Below are 23,991 nucleotides of genomic sequence, written 5' to 3'. Positions count from 1 at the left end.
TTGGCTGGAGATCCTGCATTCAGCAAGGGGTTGGACTCAGTGGTCAATGAGGCCCTTTCCACAACTATGATTCTATTAATTATTCCGTGGTATGTTGCTAACATATATTAGGGTTCTGTTTACAGATCTTCTAGTTCTAGCATGGCTTAAAAAAAATCAAACACAACATTTTATCCAGTATAAAAACATGGTTAATCTAGTGTTGTCATTGTCACAACACCATTATTATGCTTCCCTTCAGATGACATGATGTCCCAACATCACCAGACTTTTATCCCATTATTTACCGGGTTTACATGCTCTGTATGTAAAGAATGGATGTTTTCCTCTGAACATAAGCATTTGTTCATTGATCATTAGACTTACTCAACAAGTCTAGTTTAGAGTTCCTGCATGGCAGAGGGTTGGAGTGGATGGCCCTTGTGGTCTCTTCCAACCCTACGATTCTATGATTCTACTTGCCCTGAAAGACAGGCAGTTTACCCGTAACTTTACACTTTTTGCTTATTTCCCTATTGCTATACCACAAGTATATTTTAGGAAGAAACACTCTTTAGGTTCATTCTTGCTCTGAAGCGGCAGTACCCCAGGACAGGGTACTACAATTACTTTAAGTGCATTATCACAAGAGCCTTTGTCTTGTCACAAACAGATTAGTAAAAGAAAATCTAAACAATTTAGGAGCATTCATTATCGCACATCTGTAATAGAGTGAAGCTGCTGTTTACAGTCCCTTGCACTCTCCTATGCCTTGCCCCCCTATGCCCCACCCAGCATGCCTTTCAGATTTTTTATTTTTATTTTTAACACAATTCCAAAGTTATGCTAATGTAATTAGATCTTTAAAAGAATCATATAATCATAGAGTTGGAAGAGACTGCAAGGGCTATCCAGTCCAACCCCCTGCCATGCAGGAAATCTAAATCAAAGCATCCCCAACAGATGGCCATGTAGCCTCTGTTTAAAGACCTCTAAGGAAGGAGACTCCACTACACTCCAAGGGAGTTTTTTCCACTGTCGAACAGCCCTGACTGTCAGGAAGTTGTTCCTAATGTTGAGGTGGAGAAGGAAAAGAAATGAGGTAGCAGGAAGGAAAATAACCTGCTTGGGAATAGTGCAGGGGAGTGGGGACAAGGGGAGAGTAGACACTGATACTACGTGATAGCTCAATACTATAACTGCCACTGCAATTACATTTTGCACCTGTGGGATAATGGAAAAGCTGTGCAATTGGGTTTGACGGGTTTTCCCTGTCAATGAAAAGGGACATTTTAACAATGTTTCACAGGCACAGCAGTGATAAGACAAAGATGACATAGTATGATAAATATTTTCAAAAATGCTATTCTGCAATTTTAATTACACTCAATTTAAAACCTCTTATGTGATAAAGTCCTAAGGTTTCATGTTGCCCGTGACACACTTCTGCCAGGAGTAACAGACCAATGTATGCACTCAGTTCATGATGTCAAGGAAATTCCACACTTCAACTTTCACAGATTTTGTGGCAGATAATGTCTTCTGTGAGGAGCAACTCAAGCATTTCCAGCATTGTTTCTTTCTTTGCATGCTTCTTTGGCCCACAGCCTTCACAGATGATGTCTATTTGCTCTACAGTGAACCATCTGTCAATCTCTATACCAGGTCATTTCATCCCTGCTTCTCATGTCATCAGTATTTCAATCAATTCCCTCAGGAACAAGTGAGCATGCACTTGCTGCAACCCCACCTTTGACCCAGGACGGGTTGCTTCTCATACATGTATGAACATTCTAACCAAATAGATGTGTGTAACATGGATTAGTAATTACTTTTTATTGGTAATAAATACCACCTATCATCATTACTTCTCATATCCCCAAATCCCTGCAGAATTCTCAGTGCTTTTTCACCTTGGCAGCTATTAATAACTGAGAAATTAGGTCTTTTCTAATACAAGTGATTGTCCCAGATTCAGAACAGTTGAGCAGTACAGCTACTACAATAAAAAGGCATTTTGTCACAAATGATATTTTTAATGTGAACAACTATCTCACCACAAACCTATTGTTCTTATTGGAATGGGCATAAGTTGACTTGCCTAACCACACCTCTTCCTTCTCAATGGTACCATTCCAAGTAATCAACTGTTCATTATTAGGCTCTTTTTACTAATATTTTCCCTGTTAGGACAAGTGTCATCTCTTAAATTCTGCATTTCGGACTGCTGTTAAAGGCACATGACAAAGGCTACTAAAAAGAGAGAGAGAGAGAGCACAATTCTTCCTGCATTGTAAACATTTAAATCTTCAAAATACATTAAAAAGTTATCCAGGTAGTAACCATCTTTCTGTAAGAAGTAGGTGGCCAAGCAAGACATATGATACTGAATCAACTGACCCGGAACCAGATGAACCATGGGTGGAAGTCAGGGATATTGTCAGGAAGGAATGCAGAAAGACACTATCTGTTGCCAAAAAGAAAGAGACACTTCAATTGATGGCAGATAAAATGCTTAAAGTAATAAAGTACAGACTAGAAGGAAAAGAAAAAGATGACAAAAAGAGAGCCAGAACCCCGAGTCCAACTGTTCAATGACTAGTGTGCAGGAATAAAGAGAACTATTTCAATAAGCAATGCAGAAAAATAGAGTATGGCAAAAAGGAAAAAAGGAAGAACAAGAGACCTTTTCCACAAGATCTGAGAAATAAAAGGAAAATTTAAACCAAAGGTGGGGATGCTCTACCTCAGCAGGGGAACACAATACATGACCAAGATGAAATAAAAAGATGATGGAAACAATGGACTACATAAACCTATATAGTTATATATATGAAGAACTATATAACTATATAGGAATAATTATATAAAAGAGATGAAAGGGTGAAAGATTCATTTGAAGAGCAGCCATATGTTGTTGTTGTTGTAAACCGCCGTGATCGAAGGAACGGCGGTATATAAATAAAGTCTCATTCATTCATTCATTCATTCATATGAAGCCAAACTTCCAATTTTAGAAAGCGAAGGAGACGTTTTACTCAGAGCACTGGCGAGAAATACATTAGCAGTAACAGATGGTATACCAATGGAACTGTTTCAGTTTACAGAGAAAGAATCCTCTCTGCTTCTAAGATCTGCCAACAAATATGGAAAACAGATCAATGGTCCACACACTGGAATTGCTCAATATATATTCCAGTCCACAATATATATTCCAGTCCACAAAAAGGGGGGCACAAAAGATTACAGTAACCAAAGAACCAATGAATTAATCTTTCAGGCCTACCATATATACAGTGAACAATGCTAGAAATTCAAGACATTATATCATTCTTCTACGTTCAGGAAGGGAAGAAGCACTCAAGATCACATGCAAACACACATCGGATAATGGAGTGCACCAAAGAATTCCAGGGAAAAACATCAGCATGTGCATTATAGAGTACAACAAAGTATTTGATTCTACAGATCATGAAAAGCTATGGACTGCTCTTACAGAAATGGGTGCGCCACAACATTTGATTTATCTGATACATAGCCTGTACTCAAGACAATAAGCTACTGTTAGAACAGAATATGGAAAAATAGAATGATTTTGAATCAGAAGTGAGGTCGGGCAAGGCTGCATAAATACTATCAACATACCTCTTAAACATGTACGCCAAAAATATTATAAAGAAAGCAAGATTGGACTTGGAAGAAATAGGTGTAAAAATTGGAGGAAGGAACACCAGCAATTTAAGATATGCAGATGGCACCACACCTGGAACAATTACTGAAGAAAGTCAAGGATGAAAGTGCTAAAGCAAGTTTAATGCTGAACATTAACAAAAATAATGACCAAAGATGATTTACATAACTTTAATGTAGACAATGAACAAACTGAAATAATTCAAGATGGTCCATATTCTGGGTCAGTCATTAATCAGAATGGAAAGTGCAATCAAGAAATCAGAACACAAATTGCAGAAACACACTGCAGAAGTAATCCAGTTTAGACCACTTTAACTGCCCTGGCTCAGTGCTAGGGAATCCTGGGAACTGTAGTTTATTGTGGTACCAGAGCTCTTTGACAGAGAAGGCTAAATGTTTTACCAACTACAGTTCCCAAAATTCCTTGGCATTGAGACTTAAAGCAGTCTCAAACTGGATTATTTCTGCAGTGTCTTTTGGACCTAAGATTTGGAAGGGCAGATATGAAAGAACTAGACAAGATCTTGAAGTGCAAAGACATATCATTGAATATTAAAATCAGGATTGTCCATGCCATTCTATTTCCCATCACTATGTATAGATGTGAGAGCCAGATGGTGAATAAATCTGATAGGAAGAAAATCAACTCATTTGAGATGTGGTGCTGAAGAAGAATTCTCCAGATACTGTGGACTGATCAAAAGATTAATAAATGGGTCCTAGAACAAATCAAGCATGAATTGTTCCAGGAAGCCAAAACAGTTAACTTAAAGCTGTTGTACTTTGGTCATATCATGAGAAGACAATATGATTGGTAAGGTAGAAGGCAACAGTAAAAGAGGAAGGTCACATTTCAGATGGACAGATTCAATCAAGGAAGCCAAAAAGCCTTGAATCTTCAAGACCTCAACAGGATTATCAAAGACAGGTTGCCTTGGGCCTGTTACAGACTGCCAAAATAAAGCTGCTTTGAGTCTCTTTGGAGGTATGCTATTTAAATGATGCATGGGTCCTAAGAGTCTGGAGGTTGCGCCAAAGCCATACTCCATTCCTAAGCACTGGAGTGCAGCTTTGGTGCAGCTTCCGGATTCTTAGGGTGCACGCATCATTTAAACAGCATACCTCCAAAGAGACTCAAAGCAGCTTTATTTTGGCAGTCTGTAACAGGCCATGGAGACCCTAATTCATAGGGTCACCATAAATTGATGATGGGTTGAAGGCAATTAATACACACACATTGCTTCGATCCATTAAGGATTAAAGTCAAGGCAAACTCATATTATAGCTGCAAAATGAATGTAAACAGTACATCTCCAATCCCAATCCTCCATTTCTTAAAGTTATTTTAAAATTCTACCATCTCTATTTAAAACATTCACTTTTTTTTTGAACCACCAACTCAGTAACAGTCATCTCTTCAGCAGACAAACAAGCACAGAAACTTCACTGTAGACCAAGATCATGACATAGAGAACTAATCCCACAGAACCATGAAAAGTACTGGAAGAAGAGATCTCACATTGCTTAAAAAAAACAGAACAGGCAAGGAAAAGACAGGGAAGATCACAATATGGCCAGAACATGTTCTATGTTGTCTGCCTTGATTCAGCTACCATAGTTTTGTAAGTCCCCAGCTGCTGCAATGTCAAACATCTGTTACTAGAAACTTGATGGCCCATCTATGGTGTGGTCCACTGTCCATGACAGAGATGTAATTCTTCACTCATTTTCTTCTCAAACGAAGCAAGGAGTGATTTTAACAATGTTCTTCCTGCTGCGAGAAAGTCTGAAAAACCACACAGTTTTCAAAGCCAACTTGCAGTTTGAGGCTTATTCGCTACCAAATTCACACATAGTTGTTTTGCACAGAAAATAGCATATATTTTTTTTTGCACAAAAAATAATAATCTGCAGGGAGAATATATAATTTGATGTGCATAACAGCTGCTTCCTACGAAGAAAATGCTGTTTTCCATTCAAAACCACCATGTGCATATTTTGCTCAAAATAAATTCTGCATAGCAAAGATTACTGTCAGTCTAGGATCCCTCTTGTCAGGAAAATATGTTTTTCAAATATTTCTCAAATATGTTTGAAGACAGCTGAGCTGAAGGGGAGGTTTAAGGGGCAAAGGCCTACCCTTCTTCCTCAGCTTGGCTGTCTTCATAGAAGACAACCGGGTTGAAGGGGAGACTTGAGAGGAGATAGCCCACCTTCCTCCTCCTCCTCAGCTTGGCTACCCTGTGAAAGAGAGCTGGGCTGAACTATAGATTTGAGGGGTGAAAGCCCACCCTTCCTCCTCCTCCTCCTCAGCTTGGCTGTCCCCTATTGACCCATAAATAAATCGACACTGTGTTTTTAGGTCAATTTTTGTGCACAAATTTCTTGACTTATAGTCAAGTATAGACGATAGTTTCTGGAAGGCTGCAGGCTCCCTGAACATCCAAAATCTTGTGGTCAACTTTGGAAACAGCAAATAGACAAAGAACCTGCTTAGCCCCTGCCCCAGTCAATACTTCAGGCCATTCTAGTTGGCGTCTGAGATCCAAATTCAAATTTCTTGATTTCTCTTTCAAACATCTGCAATAGCCTTTGAACTGGATCAGGTCTAGTAGGGGAAGAGGTTAGCCCTTCTTCCTTGTGCTATTACCCCAGTCTACAAATCCCACACTCCCAGCTGCTCTTTGCTACTTGAAAATATATATTTTCCCTAATGGTGAAATAAGAGGGGGGTAGGCAATTAGATCAGGACAACAACATGAGACTATTTAGATTGTTATTTCTTTTAAATAAAAAGCATTCCCCAGGATATACCATTCAGTATCTGTTGGCCCACACCAACTAGTAAACAAAACTGCTATCAGAAAATGCAGGCATAACAATCACTCACACATGGCAGGACCTGTAGTGCTCCAAAAAGGAGGACAAAATGGTACAGACAGACTGATGTAACATGTTAAGTATAGAACAAGTAATAGAAATCACCCACTAAAACTAGGGTGGGGAGCTTCAGCAAATCTAGGGGATAGTTTTTTGCCCATGGGACCTGCATGAACTGTGGAAAATTTCAAAGAGAGAGAGAGGGAAACAATTTTCTCATTTTAAAAATACAGGATTTAAAAAAAAATTCTAAAGAGCAAAAAAAAAAAAAAATGTTAAATGAGGAATGGATACTCCTGAAAGGTCTAGGGAAGAGATCATAAAAGCAAATAGGGGAGGGACTGTGCTTTGGCCCCTCCTGTTCTAATATATACAGTACTTTCAGGGCAGCAGAGTTATGTTTCAACTATCTCCATTTCTCTTAGATACTGTAGGTGCATATGCCTTTACCCTATATGTATATTAAGTATTTATTTTAACAAGAATCACATTTCAATGCACAAAAATATCTGTATATTCTCCATCAGGGAGGGTGGAGTTACTGCAGAATATTCTGAAAGCCCCCTTGAGTTCTCACCGTGCTTCCACACTATTCCTTTCATCTGGAATTGCCAGCTCTTGGCTTTTTACTGAGCATCCACATAACATTATGGCTGCTAGAGAGTTTTCCCTGCAGTCATTTTGTTCTCCATATTTGTGATAATATTTTTTTAAATAAAATGTAGCTATAGCCTCTGCTCATCTAGAGAAGAAGCCTTTGACATTTCACATCTTTATTTCAGCACATCTCCCCCTACACCAAAACTCCCATAGAATACAGATTTGCCATTTCAAGCCAAAGTGTCTTCCAATGCATGTGTTTTAGGGGAGAAGCGGTTTAAAATCAGATACTTACCTTGAGGAAAATAGTTTGGTTGCACTAAATAGAGGAAAGCATGGACAATTCGGAACAAAATCCCTATCGCTCCAGGTTCATGGTATGCGCTAGTATCATATGTCTTTGCAGGGACAAACCCAAAATCCAGAGCTTCAGAAGGCGGTTGGTATAAAGGCTGCACTTCAGAAATTGTTCTCCCACACAGCAATAAAATAAGGAATACAGAGAGCTCCCCAGCCATGGCTGGCCAAAATGCATAAAATGAGGTAGAAGGGCAGAGGGATAAAATCTTCAGTGCATATTACTTCACAGCAAGAAGATCCAGCAAGTGAAAAAGGAAAATCTTCTCAGTCCTTTGTTCAATGCAGAATGTGCGCTCAATTCTCAATGCTTTTTTGGCAGCACTTCACAAGACTCAGTTAGTCCTCCGTCTCTAGCAAAAGAAGAAGAAGAAAACAGCTGTTTAATAAGTGTCATCTCACCCTAGGAGGGAACATAACAATGGTGTGAAATGTATGAAACCTCCTGTGAAATTTCCACACATGCTACCTTATTGGCAAGCTATGCAGACAGAATAGATCTGTGCTCCCAAGCATCACTAAGAGAAACTCTGTTAAAGAGGGAGGAGAAAATTGCACACAAGTCTCCCATGTAACACTGGATTTTGTCCAGGGGGAGACAAGAACAGAAGTGAACTGAAATTAAGAGAAGCTTTTTGCCATTTTTAGAAACTTTCAACAGATGAATACTCCATCTGGGGCTAGGTCTTTCACAGATCCAGGGTCACAGATGACAGGTGCTTAACATGAGAATGGCAACAGTCAAACCCTCAAACAGCCATTCTGACATTTCAAAAGACATGGTTTTATTAACTGTAGAGGAATGGCTTTCAAGCTTTCTATGGGCTGAAGCAGATAGCTTGGAAGGAGTAATCTCCAGTCACGATTGTTCCAGGACTGCAGTGACCGCATGGCCCACTCCCGAAGCAGGCTGCCACCACAGTCTAAAACGGACCACCAGCAGGAGCGGATTAAATCCACTCCACTTGCTGGCAGCTTTGGGCTGCCTTAGGTAGCCTCGGAGTGCCTTCTGGCCACTTCAGGGGTAAGCACTGTCTAAACGCCACATTCCTGAAGCATCTGGAAGCTTATTTATTTGGCCCGTCTTGCTTTGGGCCTATGTTCTGGAAACTCTTTTCAGGTTAATTCAGATAACTGTCAAAGAATCTTCACATGTCTCCTTGTACATAGCAGTGGCATTGGAAAGCCCTGCCTTTCTGTCCCATATCCTACATATGCACTGAGGAATTCATCAAACATCCCCACCTCCCGCCAGCAGCACTTTCAGGACAGAGTGTCTGCCATTATTTTGGGGATAATTTCACAAGCTTCTGAGGTGTGCCAAGGTTTAGAACACAGTCTGAAAAGAACTGCAAAGGGCTGTAGATCTGCACACAGGAAAGCAAATATCCCAAGTACAGATAGAGTTATAACAACATCAGACAAAAAATAAAAGCCAGGTTTGCAACTAAATACTGATTACACATCCAGCAAGGACCTATAGCCAATTATAGCTACTAAATGTACATATTCATGCTTGCAGCCATGTATTTTATAACACATCACACTTTACACTTTAAGGATACACTTTGAAAATGTAATACGGAGATACATTTTACACTTTACAGCTAGATGGAACCATGTATTCAAATGATTTCGAATTCTAGACAAACAAGTGACTTAGGCGCGTTCCGGACGGGCCCTATGGGGCGCCATCGTTACGCGCAAGGGGCGGTGCTTCCCCACGTGCCTTGCCCCTCACGCGTAACGACTACGTCAAAATGGCAGCGCCGCATACAGATGGGCGCCACCATTTTGACATCGCGGACACACAGCGTCCGGATGCCGCGCACCAGAAGTGGCGCCGCGAGTGTGCGCCTCGTGCCTTGCAGTGCCTCTTCCGGGACCCAGGAAGAAGCGCCATCTTTGTTGCTGTGCCCAGGAACCACATGGTTTGGCTGCTGCGGTTCCCGGACGCAGCAACCGCGCGAGACTGCCCATTTTGGGCAGTCTGTAACGTGCCATAGCTTTTGTAAATCTAAAAAAAAATAAAAAATCAGAATTATCTTGTCTTTTGCAGTATTCCTTTAAACATCAAAGCTCATGAAACACCATCCTCCTCTTAAAAGTTATTTCAGCCATGCCCATCCAATGGATCCAAAAAATAGCCTGACCAAGACTAATATGCAGATTAGACTAAGAACTTTTAAGAAAATCTTTTATGGACACCAGAAGCCGCAAAAGTTTATTGATCTTCCATCATGTCCCTCCAACACATCTTACCAATACTCAGTCCCATATCATAGCGTCCTGAAATAGTCAACTGTCTGGACTGGTTTCCGCTGCCTTTAACTTTGCTCCTTTTCAGTCAAATGGCATATTTTTAGGAATTTTGTTACATCCTTGAGCTATTATACCTATCGTATTTCAGACACATGGGACAGCAATGTCTCACTTTACAGGAAATTTTAAAAGGCACACATTGGGTCAGCTTCCCAGAAATTTTAAATAAGATATTCTGCTGCATTTCATCCTCCTTGATGCTATTGTGTTTTCCATACATGACATTTGCAGGCATAAAATATAACACATTTCAGAATGGACAAAGTGAATGTTGAGCTTTTGAGCCTGTTTTTGAGCCTGCAACAGAGTGCAGGAATTGGGTTTTATATGGGTAGTTTTCCAGTAAAATTTCACAACTGGTATGACTGTTTGGGGCATGGGAATGAAGTGCTTCTGTTTCTGTTCCCTTGCTATCTTACCACTCCTCAGAAGTTCTACTCTATCTGAAGTATTATTACTTTTTTCTATACAGCTCCCAAAAAAGACTAGAACAGCCAGTTCCATTCCCAGGAAGGTTGCTTTTTCCCACTGCCTAACCAGCTAATACAGAAATAGAAAGATGGAAAAGATATAAATTACCCAGTCCAACTCACCCCGGGAAGTGGGTTCAGTTGTGAAGTTGCAGACTATGAAGTAACCATTGTCATTATCAGATCATTAAACTTATTAAGCTCTCAAAAATGTATGAGTTTAAGGGCTAGCCATAATACAGAAAGCTTTTACATGGAATTTAAACGTAATTACCTATCAAAAAATTATCCACCCAGAACAATGAGTACTAACCTTTACACAAAGAATAGTAATTTTGAACTTTAAGTAATTATATTAAATTTCTATATAAATAATTTAAGCCTCTTCTTACCTGGGTTCTCCAGTTACTTGGGTAATAATTTTGAGGCATTAGAAGAGGGGGTTTCTTTCCCCAAATCTCAAAATAAACTTGTAAGGAAAGGTGTACTTTCCCCTCTAATATGTATGATGAATATACACAGAAAAGTCAATCTTCAGAATCAGAAATAAGCAATATGCCCACTTTATTCTAGTAAAAATGAAGCAGCTATTTATTCTGAAATAGATATGTAAATACTGTTTTTTATCAAACGAGGTATTCAATTAGTAATTTAGCATGCTTTCATATGTGCAACTACTGGCACTATCAGTCAAAAAGCATTGCAGAGCTGTTCTCTCTTCCTCCTTATGGAACTTTCTATGGTAAGAACAGAGAAAAGGTGGTGGGAAAATTTCAGCAGGGTTGCCAATGGGGACAAAGTGGGAGGCAGGGAGGAAGAGGGGAGGGTGGGAAAAACATCTAGGAGTGTAAAAAGGAACAGGAAAAGAGAATTGAGGGAGGGAAGTAGCATAACAGGCATAAAATATAGGAGCAGAACTGGACTGCAGCCACAGTGGTGGGTGACACTGAAGTCAACTCTCACAGAGAGAACAGTAGTATCACCATAGTTTACACTTGTCAGCACTGTACAAAAGGAGGCAAAAGGTGTCCCTCCTTGCGAGACCATTTCACCAAGAAAACCCTTTTGGTGAGACAGCTCAATATCTAACAACAAGAGTGGGGGAGGCCAGACAGAAAACATGTCCAATAAAACAAGCATAGTTAGAAGCAACACTACACATGTAATTGGAACATGGAACGTGAGAAGCATGAGCCAGGGATAACTAGATATCGTAAAGAAGGAAATGGAACACATGAATATAGCAACACTAGGAGTGAGTAAGTTAAAATGGACAGGAATGGGTCACTCTGGCGGGATACATACCGCCATTTAGTACGTATAGAATACGTACTAGGGTTAGGAAGGGGCGGTGCTTCCGCACCCCCCTAACCCTAGTACGTATTCTATACGTACAAGATGGCGGCGCCCCTTCCACATGGGCGCCGCCATCTTTGCGTATCGGACGCTGAGCGTCCGTACGTGTCGCGCCGCTTGTGACGTAGCGAGCGCGCCCCTGGCGCCTCGCTACGTCGCAAACGCGACGGTAAAAGAAGCTCCATTTTGGAGCTTCTTTTTCGGTCCGCGCGGGAGTCGGGCCGTCTGAAGGCTCCGGCTCCCCCGCGGACCTACTGGCGGCGGCGGCAGACCGCCGCAAAGCAGCGGTATGTACCCCGCCTCTGACTCAGACAACTATACAGTAATCTATTCAGGAAATGAAAAACAGAAGAAGAAATGGGGTGGCTTTCATACTAAGGAAAGATATAGCTAGAGCACTCAAAGGATACAACTCAAAGTCAGACTGTATATTATCAATAAAGCTTCAGGGTAAACCTATAAACATCACAACAATTCAGGTATATGCACCAACTACAGATGCAGATGAAGAGGAAATTGAGAGATTCTATGATGCAGTCCAGGAAGAAATTGACAACATACCATCACAAGATTTCAAACTAATCATTGCAGACTTGAATGCTAAAGTCTGCAACAAAGGAGAATTAAAACAGTAGGAAGATTTAGCTTAGGAACAAGAAACAAAGCAGGAGAGCATCTATTCATTGCAAATACAGTGAGCCCACACCATACGCGGGCTTGTTATAGGTGGCTTTCAGCTTATGTGTAAGCCGCCGGGAGAATGGGAGAATGGCATGTGCATTTGTGGCACATACACTTGGCCACATGGCGAGCACAAGCCCCATTATATCTAATACGTGCTTTCTGGCTTATGCAGGGGGATCCGGAACAGACCCCCTATGTAAGGCAAGGGCGGACTGTACCTGCTTCATACAACCAGATAGGAGACTATACACCTGGACATCACCAGATGGTAAACACAAAAAACAGACATAATACATAATTGGAAGTAGAAGATGGAGAAGCTCTATCCTTGTGGTCAAAACCAGACCAGGAGATGACTGTGGCACAGGCCACCAACTGCTCATAACAAAAAGTCAAAAACATTACTTTAAGATGTATGGTACATATTTAATGGCGCTTAACCCTGAGGTTAGTATGCTCCTCTTACTCTGAAAGTGTTGCTTTGCTTCCACTTTAAGAAAACTGCTAAAATAATATTATACCAGCTTTCCATTGCTCTCTTTATAGTTTGGTAATTGCCCTTGTTAGTTACTTGCTTCCAAGAGAAGGTTGCTTTCAATTATACCATCAAGCATTACTTCATCTTTAACAGGACTGTTAGCACAGCACACCATTTTATTAACTGGGAAAGCATACCAAAGACTAATACTAGCTGTTTCATAGTAATATCAAGTCTTCTTAGCAGGGCTATGAAATGTGGATAAATTTGCTACCTTCCAGTTTCATAAAATATTTAAACAAGTTCCCTGAATGCTCATACATAGCTTCTATATTAAGTAACTGTTAGCATTTGTGTACTGCTTTCCCGTGTTTAAAGCGCTTCACCATGCATTAACTAATTATCATCCCATCAACCAAACCTTCATCCTCTAATTTCTCATAGTAATGATGGGATAGGGGTTCAGGATCTGGTTTGCCAAGGGCCAGCTACTGAGTTTCATAGCAAAGATATAATTTGAATTTAGGGCTTCCTGATTTTCAGCTTAACTTCAAACCTACCCTAAAATATTTAGAAATTAATAATCCAGAGGCTGGAAAAGGGAGAATTATTTCAGTCATAATCACAGATTATGATCAAGGATATACATATAGTCCACATATATATATTTTTTTGCAGAGTAAAATGATTTCAGTCTTACACCTGTTTTTGTTTTTGTTTAGTTTACTATAAAACACAGATTTTACTGAAGATAGGCAGGATATAGCTCTCTTGCCACTTTAAAAAAAATTCTGTCGCAGGCTACAGAGTAGAAGAAATCAAAACAGTGATTGCTAATTTTTAGCACTTTGTGGCAACCCTCTGCTTTTCTCCCAAACAGCTCAATGTGTCTTATATGCCTTATATTCCCCAGCTCACCCAATGAGTTCAGTGGGTGAGTGGGAATTCCAAGTGGGTTTCCATGGTTCCTATCCATAGCCTATACTGACTATAAATAGTGCTAAGTGATGCATGGTGGCCATCTTATGGAACTAATGCACTTGGTGAGAAAGAATGTCAATCTGTCAGTCAGTCAGTCAGTCAGTCAGTCAGTCAGTCAGTCAAAAATCAGACCGCTGAAATACTTTGTGGCAGCCCTCTGGCAAAGCAATAAGGGTAAATGGAAAAGGTAAATTGTTTTCATTAAAGTAGGGGGAGAACTTCTATCAGGAAATTTGTAACACTGTCAGGCCAGCAGTCTGAAGACTGTGAGTTTTTAACTACTTTTTGTCATTATTAAGTGCATAATGAGAATTTTCTACCATTTTCATATAAAGTACTGTAGCAGTAAATAAACTGGAATGGATAAATCAATAAATGCTTCTTGAGCTAACAAAATAATTCCTAGATTTGCCCAAAGCTCATGAAATAATAATAATAATAATAATAATAATAATTATTATTATTATTATTATTATTATTTCTTATATCCCACCTTTCTCCCAATATGGGACCACAAGACGGTACCACAGGAGAAGGAAGTATTAGCCTTCTAAAGAATTCCAGGGCCTTGCATGCACTGCTGTTATACTGTTTCAATATCATGTTGTTTTAATTTACTTTATTATAACTTTTTATTAACATGGAGACATGTTAAGGGCTGGTGTATACTGGGTTTTCAACAAAACTATAAATAGGAAACTACAAACCATGGGCACCTGGCAATCTCACAGGTGACCAAACAAGTGTTAGTGGACTTCACTACAGCAGAATTAATGTGAGTGGGCTTAGTGATTTTTTTTTAACAAAGTTGTGCAATGAGAAGCATCTCTGTAAATGATGAGCTGAGCAATAATTGGCTTATTAAAGCACAGTGAAAGCATCAAAAGAGTGATAATCCTAAAATTAACTCCAGAAGCAAGATTTACCCATATTCAAACTGGCATCTAGTTTGCATTTCAGTCAGCTACCAAAATGTTTGGATTATAATTTTGCTAATTGGAATAAAGTCAGTTATTATTTATAAAGCACTCCCCATGAGAGCACCAGGCAGCAAGACATGCAACATTATTAAGCAATATAATACCATCCCCAGAAAATTTCTAAAACAGTGCAAATAGAAGGAAGGTCTTTAAATCATTTCCTAGGCATGTAAAGGCATGCACATCTATGGGGCAGCAGGGACAGCTCCAAGGAAAGGATGTTACATTTTGTTTTCCTTCAGACCAATTCGCCAGCATTCTGTGCAAATGGAGCATGAGGGTTTTTGCTCAATATAGGAAACAAATACAAATATTATCTTCTGTACAGCAAATGTTTAGTGTGCAGAAAATACAGTTTTCTGTACAAAAAGTGTAAACTTTGCACAGATTAAGTTCCCAAGAGCAGCATTTTCTGCAAAGAAAATACAGTGGACCCTTGTTATACGCTGGGGTTTGGTTCCAAGATCCCCCGTGTATAACAAAATCCGTGTATGCTCAAGTCCCATTAAATATAATGACATAGCAAAATGGTGTCCCTAATAAAAAATGGAACATCAAGGTAAATTTATACTTTTTGGGAACATTTTCAAACCGTGTATGCTTGAATCCGTGTATAAAAAATCCGTGTATAAGAAGGGCCGACTGTATTAGCAAAGAATGACTTCCCTGCCTTATTATGACTTTATTAGCCTCAATTTAAAAAGAAATTTGAGATCTCCCACTCCCATTTACTTTGTTTTTAAATAATACATCACATAGCAGTTGTGTTGTGTGGATTTCTTGAGCTTCCTAGGTCTGATTGATGAGAAGAGACAAAAACAAGTCTGGGCATTTAACTAGTCAAAAGAGATTTGGTCAACTGACTGGTGAAGAAAATTTTGATCATGTATTTTTAACGTACTCACTTTACTAGAATAAAAGAAGGTATTTTACTTGCCTACAGTTTGTTACTAATTTGGTTTTTTAAATGTCTTTAAGAAAGAATGGTTTTATATTAAATTTGCAAAGAACTAAAGTTGTAATTAATGTTATTATTGCTGTAATAATACGCTACTACGTCAATGGTCGTTGCTGTTTCAGCTGAGTTATAGCAATGTCTGCTAATGGGCTAGCAAACAGCCGTCACTCCTGCCCTTGCCAAAAGATGACATCATAATGAAATTAAAGTTTTAAACTGTCACAAACACTGTGGCATTTTTAGCATCACAGAATATCTGACAGTGGTTGAACAGGTGGCCAGCTAACAACACCGGATGGACCATTTGACTGGTGTGCTAATTCCAAAAATATACACATAAACAGAACCCAACAGTCAAAGCAGAGAAGATATTAAAGTTGGATGATAATTTGAGGTGTTATTTGATGGGCTACATCCTAATAACATGGTACTAAATCACATTTTTACAAAAGAGTATTTTTTAAAAATCCCCTAATAGGGATTCTAGTATAGAGGTTCACATCACCACTTACCCATTAGAAACGTATTTATTCAAGACTTTTGTCAATACAAATAGAGCAGGCAGGGCATAGCAGTAGTATGGACTGTCCTCACTCTTTAAGCATCGACGAGAGCTGTTTCCAAGAGTGTACCAAATTCAGCAACATGAAGAAAAATAAAACACGGGCCAATTAAGATTGCAAGAATTCTCCCATAAGTATGCATTTAAGAAGAATGTGGGGGTACACAATTGTTTATTTGTTTATTTAATATGCTGCCTTTCTCCCAGGCAGGATTCAAGGTGGTGCACAACACCTTAAAAACACATCAGAATTTAAAACTCTTTATATAAACACTAAACTACAATTAAAGTGCCTAATTTAAAAACATACGTTAAAACAGCATTAAAAGGCATTTAAAATATGATGAAGCGAAAAACACTACACCCTCTCTCCCATGTGTCACCATAACCAGATTGACTTCTCAGTGAATGGGCACAGCTGACATACTAGTTGTAACTGTGCAAATGCAATTCTAGCCACAGCTGAAACTTGGCATCCAGGCTTAGGTCCAGGGGAATCCCTAAGCTGCAAACCTGAAACTTCGGAGGAGTGCGACCAGATCCTGCATAGGCTGGATCCCTATTCTTTGACCTGTCTTCTGACTGATCAGGAATACCTTTGTCTTATCTGCATTCAGTTGCAATTTGTTCACCCTCATCCAGTCCATTACTGACAGCTGACACTGGTTAAGTACAAAAACAACTTATTTGGAATCAGATGGGAAGGAAAGAGAGAGACGTGTCATCAGCATACTGGTGACACTGAACCACAGAACTCTGGATGACCCCTCCCAGTGGTTTCATGTAAATATCAAACAGTATGGGGAACACCAGGCTCTGAGGGGCACTGTAGGATAGTAGTTAGGATATCAAACAGGCATCCCCCAGCAAAAGAAGATTTGGTGTTAACGATAGTTGTCTCTGAGTCTTGCCCTCCAAAAAAGATCGGAAACACTGTAAAATAGTGCCCACAGACCACATCTCAGGCAAGCAACCCAGAAGGATACAATGGTTGGTGGTATTAAAAGCTGTTGACATGTCCAGCAAAGCCAACAGGGACACACTCCCTGTCTAGTTCCCTGTGTAGGTCATCTATCAAGATAACCAAAGCTGTCTCTGTCCCATAGCCATGCCTGAAGCCAGATCAAACTGATCTAGATAATCCATCTCATCTAGGAGCTGGGAGCCACCACAGACTCTGGTATTTTGCCCCAAAAAGGGGATATTGAAGACTGGCCAATTGTTCTCCATTATGGTGGGACCAAGGGAAAAGTTTTTCAATAATGGTCTTACCATAGCCTCTTTTTAGACAATATGGAAAGCTGCCTTGTTGTAGTGAAGTATTCACTACTCCCCCTAGCCAATTTGCTAGTCCCCCTTGAGCTGCTTTCAACAGCCAGGAAGGGAATGAGTCCAATATGCAAGTGGAGGCTCTCACTTCTCTAGCGTTCCTGTCCACATCCTCAGATTGCACAGACTGAAATGTATCCAATAACACTGGACAAGCAGTGCCAAGGTGACATCCACTGGATGTGTCTCAACTATAGCATCCAAATCAGAGTGAATCCAAGCAATTTTATCTGCAAATTCTTCACAATGGGCTGTCAAATGGTCTTTGTTTTCTTCTTGTAGGACATAATGTAAATGGCCTTTGACCCCTCAAGACAACTCCACTGGAAGACACTATTCAGATACGATGGTGCCACAGCACAGGCCTTCCAAATAGTTCAGTTGGACTCATTTCAAGTCTTCTGCCATTGTTGCTCTAGTCTCCATCCCACTCAGTTCTCACTGCTAGCTCCCTAGTAAACCAGAGGGCTCACTGGCTCTGCTTTGTAGCAGGGGACTCTTAGGGATAATTGTGTCCACTGTTCTGGACATTTCCCTATTCTAGAAATCCACCAGGGCTTCAACAGGACCACCAGTCAGGGAAACAGGAATCCCTCTGAATCCATAAGTCTCCAGGGGTGTACCATCTTAATCGCCCAGCCCCACAGAGGCTCTGAATCCCAGTGAGTCTAAACCCAACCAATCAATCCATGACTGCCACGCCCTGCTTTCAAAACATGGACATGGACTCTGACTCAGAGACTGAAGAAGGTGGAGTTGGTGGGACCTGCTGCTGAAGCAGAGCAGGAGCTTCCACAGCCACATTTCTCAGAGACAGACCAGAGTGCAGTACCAGCCCTGGAAGAGAGTCCTGCCTGTTCAGATACAGAAGTGGGGTTACTGCCAACTACCTTTGCCAAGTGGACATAACAAAGAAAGTTTTGAAGAGGCCTCATTATGCAGCAGCTGCACTAAGCTGCTCATCTATACATTCCCAGACCTGCCCTCCAGGAGTTGTCATAGATTATTTTATCTACTTGGCTCCCCCAACGTGTTCCTGAATTCTGTTCTTGACCTGGTCTGTGTTTGTTGACTCTGGATGCCATTTACCTGACTTGGATATTGCTGAATTCTGTTTGGGACTTATTTATTAAAGTAATGTCAGTGCTGAACTGTAAGCTGCTCTATGACTGGACTTGCACATTAGCTGCTAGCTATCAGCTGTACAGCAATCAGCCTTTGACACAATGGGAAAATGACAATGGAATTAATCAGTTTCTCCACACCCAGATCACTGTCATCCTGCCCAGAACAGAAAACCAGGTCCAGAGTGTGTCCTGTAGCATGAGTTCATTGTTGCTGTTAGCTGCTCTCAAGTTGATTTTGACTGCTGTCAACACTGTGGATGAGACATCTCCAAGCCCCTCTTATTCTTTACTGCTCTGCTTAGGTCTTGTAGATTCAGGCCCGTCACCTCCCTGATTCAGTCTATCCATCTGGCATCTTTTTCTGCTGCCTTCTACCTTCCATAGCATTATTGTCTTTTCCAATTATTCATGCCTTCTCATGATGTGCCCAAAGTACAACAGCCTCAATGTAATCATCTTGGCTTCCAGGGAGATTTCAGGCTTGATCTGTTCTAGTACCCATTTCTTTGTCTTTTTGGCTATCCATGTTATTCTCAGCACTCTTCTCCAGCACCATATCTCAAATGAGTTAATTTTATTTTGATCTGCTTTTTCACAGTCCAGTTCTCACATCCATACATGGTGATGGTAAATACAATGGCTTGGACAATTCTAAGTGCTCAGTTGTATAGTGCTGGCAACATGGGTGTCCCCAGATATTACTTGGAACAGCCCCATGGTTGTCATGGCAGGCATGAAATCCTGAGCTGCTCCTGACAGAGTAGCCTCCACATGGATGTTAAAGTCCCCCAGAATAAGCCAAGTTGACTCCCTAATAAAGACAAGTAATTAAAAGGTAAGTGGTTCTGGGATTTGTACTTCAAAGTCTACTTTTAAGATGTGTGATGATGATCTATGTTTTTATTATGAGCCATGCCTAAATACCCTTAAAGATACCAGATCCTGTCTGGTATTGGTAGCTAAACAGGGTCAGCCCTGGCTAGTACTTGGATGAGAGATCACCAGGGAATACCAGGTGCTGTAGACTATATTTCAGAGGAAGGAACTGGCAAATCCACCCTGAGTATCCCTAAGAAAACCTCATGAATTTCATGGGGAGACCATAAGTCAACAGGCAACTTGATACACACATATCAGACTGGAACACTGCATCCAAAAGAGTCCATAGTTCAGTGACAGAGAGCAAAATTTGCATGCAGAAGACCCCAAGTTCAATTCCCTGCATCATTCAGTAGGACAGAAATTCTACAGCGCAGCAGCAGTTAAGATGTGCTGCACTGTATAATTAGTGATTGTTTCAAGCTGCTCTCTTTTAGTTCCCAGACAATTCCTGTCAACAACCAGGCTCTAATAGTTTCTACTACTGAAAAAAGGAGGATCAGACAGCCAACTGTTCTTTTAAAAGGAAATAAACTCAAGTTAACATCCTCACTTAGAAACAGATCATAAGCCTGTATGGGGCAGACCAGAAAGCTAGATGCCCATGTAAAGCTAGAAAGGAATTCTTTTAAAAATGTCAACATAAACTCCCCTTAGAATCATAGAATTGGAAGAGACCCCAAGGGCCACCCAGTCCAACCCCTGCCATGCAGGAACTCTCAATCAAAGCAGCCCCAACAGATGGCCATCCAGCCTCTGTTTAAAGACCTCCAAGGAGGGATACTCCACCCTTCTAACAGCAAAACATATAAAAATTACAGTAGCTACCAGTTCTGTGGATGGATGGAATGGCTGGTGTGTAAGTGTGAGTCAGGCACGTATATGTTCGTCTACATAAACTTGTCTAAACCCAAGTACAAGCAGTTGAACTTTGTTTCAAAAATCATGAAGTCCAAACACATCCAAGAAATCTTAGCCATCCAGGTCTGCTACAGATAGGGATTTAGAGGACAAGAAGGGGGCAGCAGGTTATCTTCCCTTTCTCTTCACTCTTTTGCTCCCCTTCAGAGCCAAATGATTGGGGGGGGGGGGTTGTTTCCCAAAACCTTTTCAGATCAGACAAGGACTTCAAATCTACTTTAAATTCAGCTAACACTACACATGCATCACCGCCTTGAAGTAACGCAGAGCAGCAAGTACTTGCTAACCTTCCCTATACTTCGATTCTCGAAATTACAGAAGGCGGATCACTATCCCCAGAAGCTTTGTGCATTGATAGCTGGCAGGATTTCACACATTTGCCATTCAGTACAAAAAGCAGCCGTAAGGCTCAGTTGCATTGCAGCTAGAATTTCCACACTGATCAGGGTGGCCTCTTCCAAACTGCGGAGACAGAAACTACAAGCTGAAATCTGCATAAACTTTGCATACACATATACTGGTTTCTATGGATGGATACATGTCCATTTAGAAATAATTACTACAGGTTTTCTTGGCAAGAAAACCTGTGACAGGGTCGCTATAAGTCGGAGATGACTTGAAAGCACCCAACAACAACAACAACAACAACAACCAGTTTTACCACAGAAATACAATGCATTTCTGCCCCAGAGGGGCAAGATGCAGCCGGATATGTCTATCTGCTTGGTCCTGATGTCCAGATATAAGTGTTGATGGGCAACTTCAAGCTTTTCCTTGCTTTCTCCTTCCTTGGGGACTAGACTCAGGGCTCTGAAAAGAAGACAAGTTCAAACAGGAATTCCTTGAAAGTGTGGATGCATGGCTACCTTAAACAATGAGACACACTCAGCTGCAAGGGAAGTCTAGTCTAAAAATCCTAAATATCCTTGGTTTTTACCTTGGTCCCATTGTGGGGTAATGGTTTGAACACTGGACTATGACTCTGGAGACCAGGGTTTGAATCCTGGCTTGGCCACGGAAACTGTGGGTGATGTTGGGCAAGTCACTCTCTCTCATCCTCAGAGGGCGGCCATGGCAAACCCCCCTTTCAAGAAACTTGGGTGAAGTTGGGTAGGTCACACTCTCTCAGACTCAGAGAATGGCCCTGGCAAACCCCTTGTGAAGAAACTTGGGCAAGTCACACTCTCTCAGCCTCAGAGGATGGCTATGGCAAACCCCCTTTGAAGAAACTTGGGCACATCACACTCTCTCAGCCTCAGAGGGTGGCCGTGGCAAACTCCTTGTAAAGAAACTTGTCCAAGTCACACATTCTCTCAGCCTCAGAGGAGGACCATGGCAAACTCTTGCTGAAGAAACGTGTACAAGTCACACTTTCTCAGCCTCAGAGAATGGCCATGGCAAACCCCTTGTGAAGAAACTTGGGCAAGTTACACTCTCTCAGCCTCAGAGGGTGGCCATGGCAAACTCCTTGTAAAGAAACTTGTACAAGTCACACATTCTCTCAGCCTCAGAGGATGGCCATGGCAAACTTTTGCTGAAGAAACTTGTACAAGTCACACTCTCTCAGCCTCAGAGGATGGCTATGGCAAACCCCCTTTGACGAAACTTGGGCACATCACACTCTCTCAGCCTCAGAGGGTGGCCATGGCAAACCCCTTGTAAAGAAACTTGTCCAAGTCACACATTCTCTCAGCCGCAGAGGATGACCATGGCAAACCCTTGCTGAAGAAACTTGTCCAAGTCACACTCTCTCAGCCTCAGAGGGTGGCCATGGCAAACCCCTGCTGAAGAAACTGGCCAAGACAAACCCCATGACAGGGTCGCCCTACGTAGGGAAGACATGATCCAGCCTAAGCCATGATCCAGCCTTCTCTGGCGCAGGAACCAACTCCAGTTCCAAGAATTCCACAGCCTACAGCCAGTGCTGTTAAAGCGGTGCCAAAACGGGTTATGTCTCCAGTGTGGATGCAGCCTTCCAAGGGAGCTCGGGCTCTGCAAGGAGCTGAACTCCCGCTGAGTTCAGCCCAGGCGCCTTCCACCTTTGATGGCCAAATGCCTTCCACTTGGATAAGCAGCATGCATTGATTGACCCTGCGAGGCTTTTCCTTTGGTGGGGAGGAGGACCCTCCCGGGGAGCCCTGCAGAAGAGAGATCCACTGGGCTTCCTCTCACCTGAAGGAGGCAACCTGAGGAAGAGGAGAGCTGCTGCTGCTCCTGCTGCTGCTCCTTTTTGCAGAGTCCCAATTCTGCCAACGCCCCTTTCCACTGAAGAGAGCCCACCCTCTCCAAAGCCATCATCACCACCACTGTGGACCCCTCTGTGCCCCAGTCCCCCCAAACCCCTCTCCCCTCAGCCCTGCTTCCCTCCTCACCCCTCTCCTCCTCTTCCTCCTCTTCCTCCTCCACCTTCTCCTCTTCCTCAGCCTGGTGGCGCGCTCCCGATGCGCGCTCTCGCTCTCTTTCTCTCTCTCTCTCTCTCTCTCTCTCTCTCTCTCTGCGCCTGGGCGCGTGACTTAATCCTCTGCCTGCTTTTAGGGGATGGGTTTTGGAGGGAGAGAGGTTTCCAAGAATAGAGGGGGAGTTATCTTCCTGGCTGTAGATTCCACACTGCAGAAACCAACCAGTTGTAACTAGGTAGCCCTGCTGCTGGGGGATGTTAGGGTTATGGAGTTTGCTGTGGCTCTCCAGAGCCCTAAAGGCCAAAAGACAAAGCCCCCAAAGCACTGAGGCAGTTTAAGAGTGGTGTCCACACCTGGAGGGTTTCTGCAGCATAGGCAGCCAGCTTGTGTGTTCTCTGGTGGGACTGATTTCTCTCCCAGCTGCAAAGGGATGGAGCCTTTTACCTGAGAGGAAGCCCTCTTCTTGAATATTGTGTCCAGTTCTGGGCACCACAAGTTCAAAAAGGAAACTAGAACGTGTCCAATAAGGAGGGCGACTAAAATGGTGAAGGGTCTGGAAACCATGCCCTCTATGACAAAAGACTTAGGGAGCTGGGGATGTTTAGCCTGGAGAAGAGAAGGTTAAGGGGTGATATGATAGCCCTGTTTAAATATTTGAAGGGATGTCATATTGAGGAGAGAGCAAGCTTATTTTCTGCTGCTCCAGAGACTAGGACCCGGAGAAATGGATGTAAGCAATAGGAACAGAGATCCCACCTCAACATTAGGAGGAACATTAGGAGGAACTTCCTGACAAACTCCCTCGGAGTGTAGTGGAGTCTCCTTCCTTGGAGGTCTTTAGACAGAGGCTGGATGGACATCTGCCAGTGGGGATGCTTTGATTGAGATTTCCTGCATGGCAGGGGGTTGGACTGGATGGCCCTTGGGGTCTCTTCCAACTCTACGATTTCAATGAATTCCTAAGCACTCTTGTTTTTAAAGGTTTGGGTCTTCAGAGGCTGCAAGTGCAATGCTCCTCACCAGCTTGGGAGTCTAG

General features: G+C 41.8%; 1 protein-coding gene across 5 annotated transcripts in view; it reads right to left on the bottom strand.

The window, feature by feature from the left end:
• Positions 1 to 23,010, bottom strand: part of PROM1 (prominin 1) — a 107,835-nt gene extending 84,825 nt beyond the window's left edge. For all 5 annotated transcript variants that reach the window (XM_089524763.1, XM_089524767.1, XM_089524765.1 and 2 more), the window contains exons 1-2: positions 22,929 to 23,010; positions 7,448 to 7,862 (exon numbers count right to left, since the gene is read on the bottom strand). In XM_089524763.1, the coding sequence (XP_089380889.1) occupies positions 7,448 to 7,670 (223 nt within the window). In that variant the 5' untranslated portion in view covers positions 7,671 to 7,862; positions 22,929 to 23,010. The remainder of the gene's footprint in view (positions 1 to 7,447; positions 7,863 to 22,928) is intronic.
• Positions 23,011 to 23,991: the final 981 nt, after the last annotated feature.

This window comes from Sceloporus occidentalis, unplaced genomic scaffold (assembly GCF_023333645.1).
Source record: "Sceloporus occidentalis isolate IW3139 unplaced genomic scaffold, rSceOcc1.0.p SCAF_5, whole genome shotgun sequence".
NCBI classification, from domain to species: domain Eukaryota; kingdom Metazoa; phylum Chordata; class Lepidosauria; order Squamata; family Phrynosomatidae; genus Sceloporus; species Sceloporus occidentalis.
Note: the sequence above shows the minus strand (reverse complement) of the source record. Positions and strands in the feature narration are given on the sequence as shown.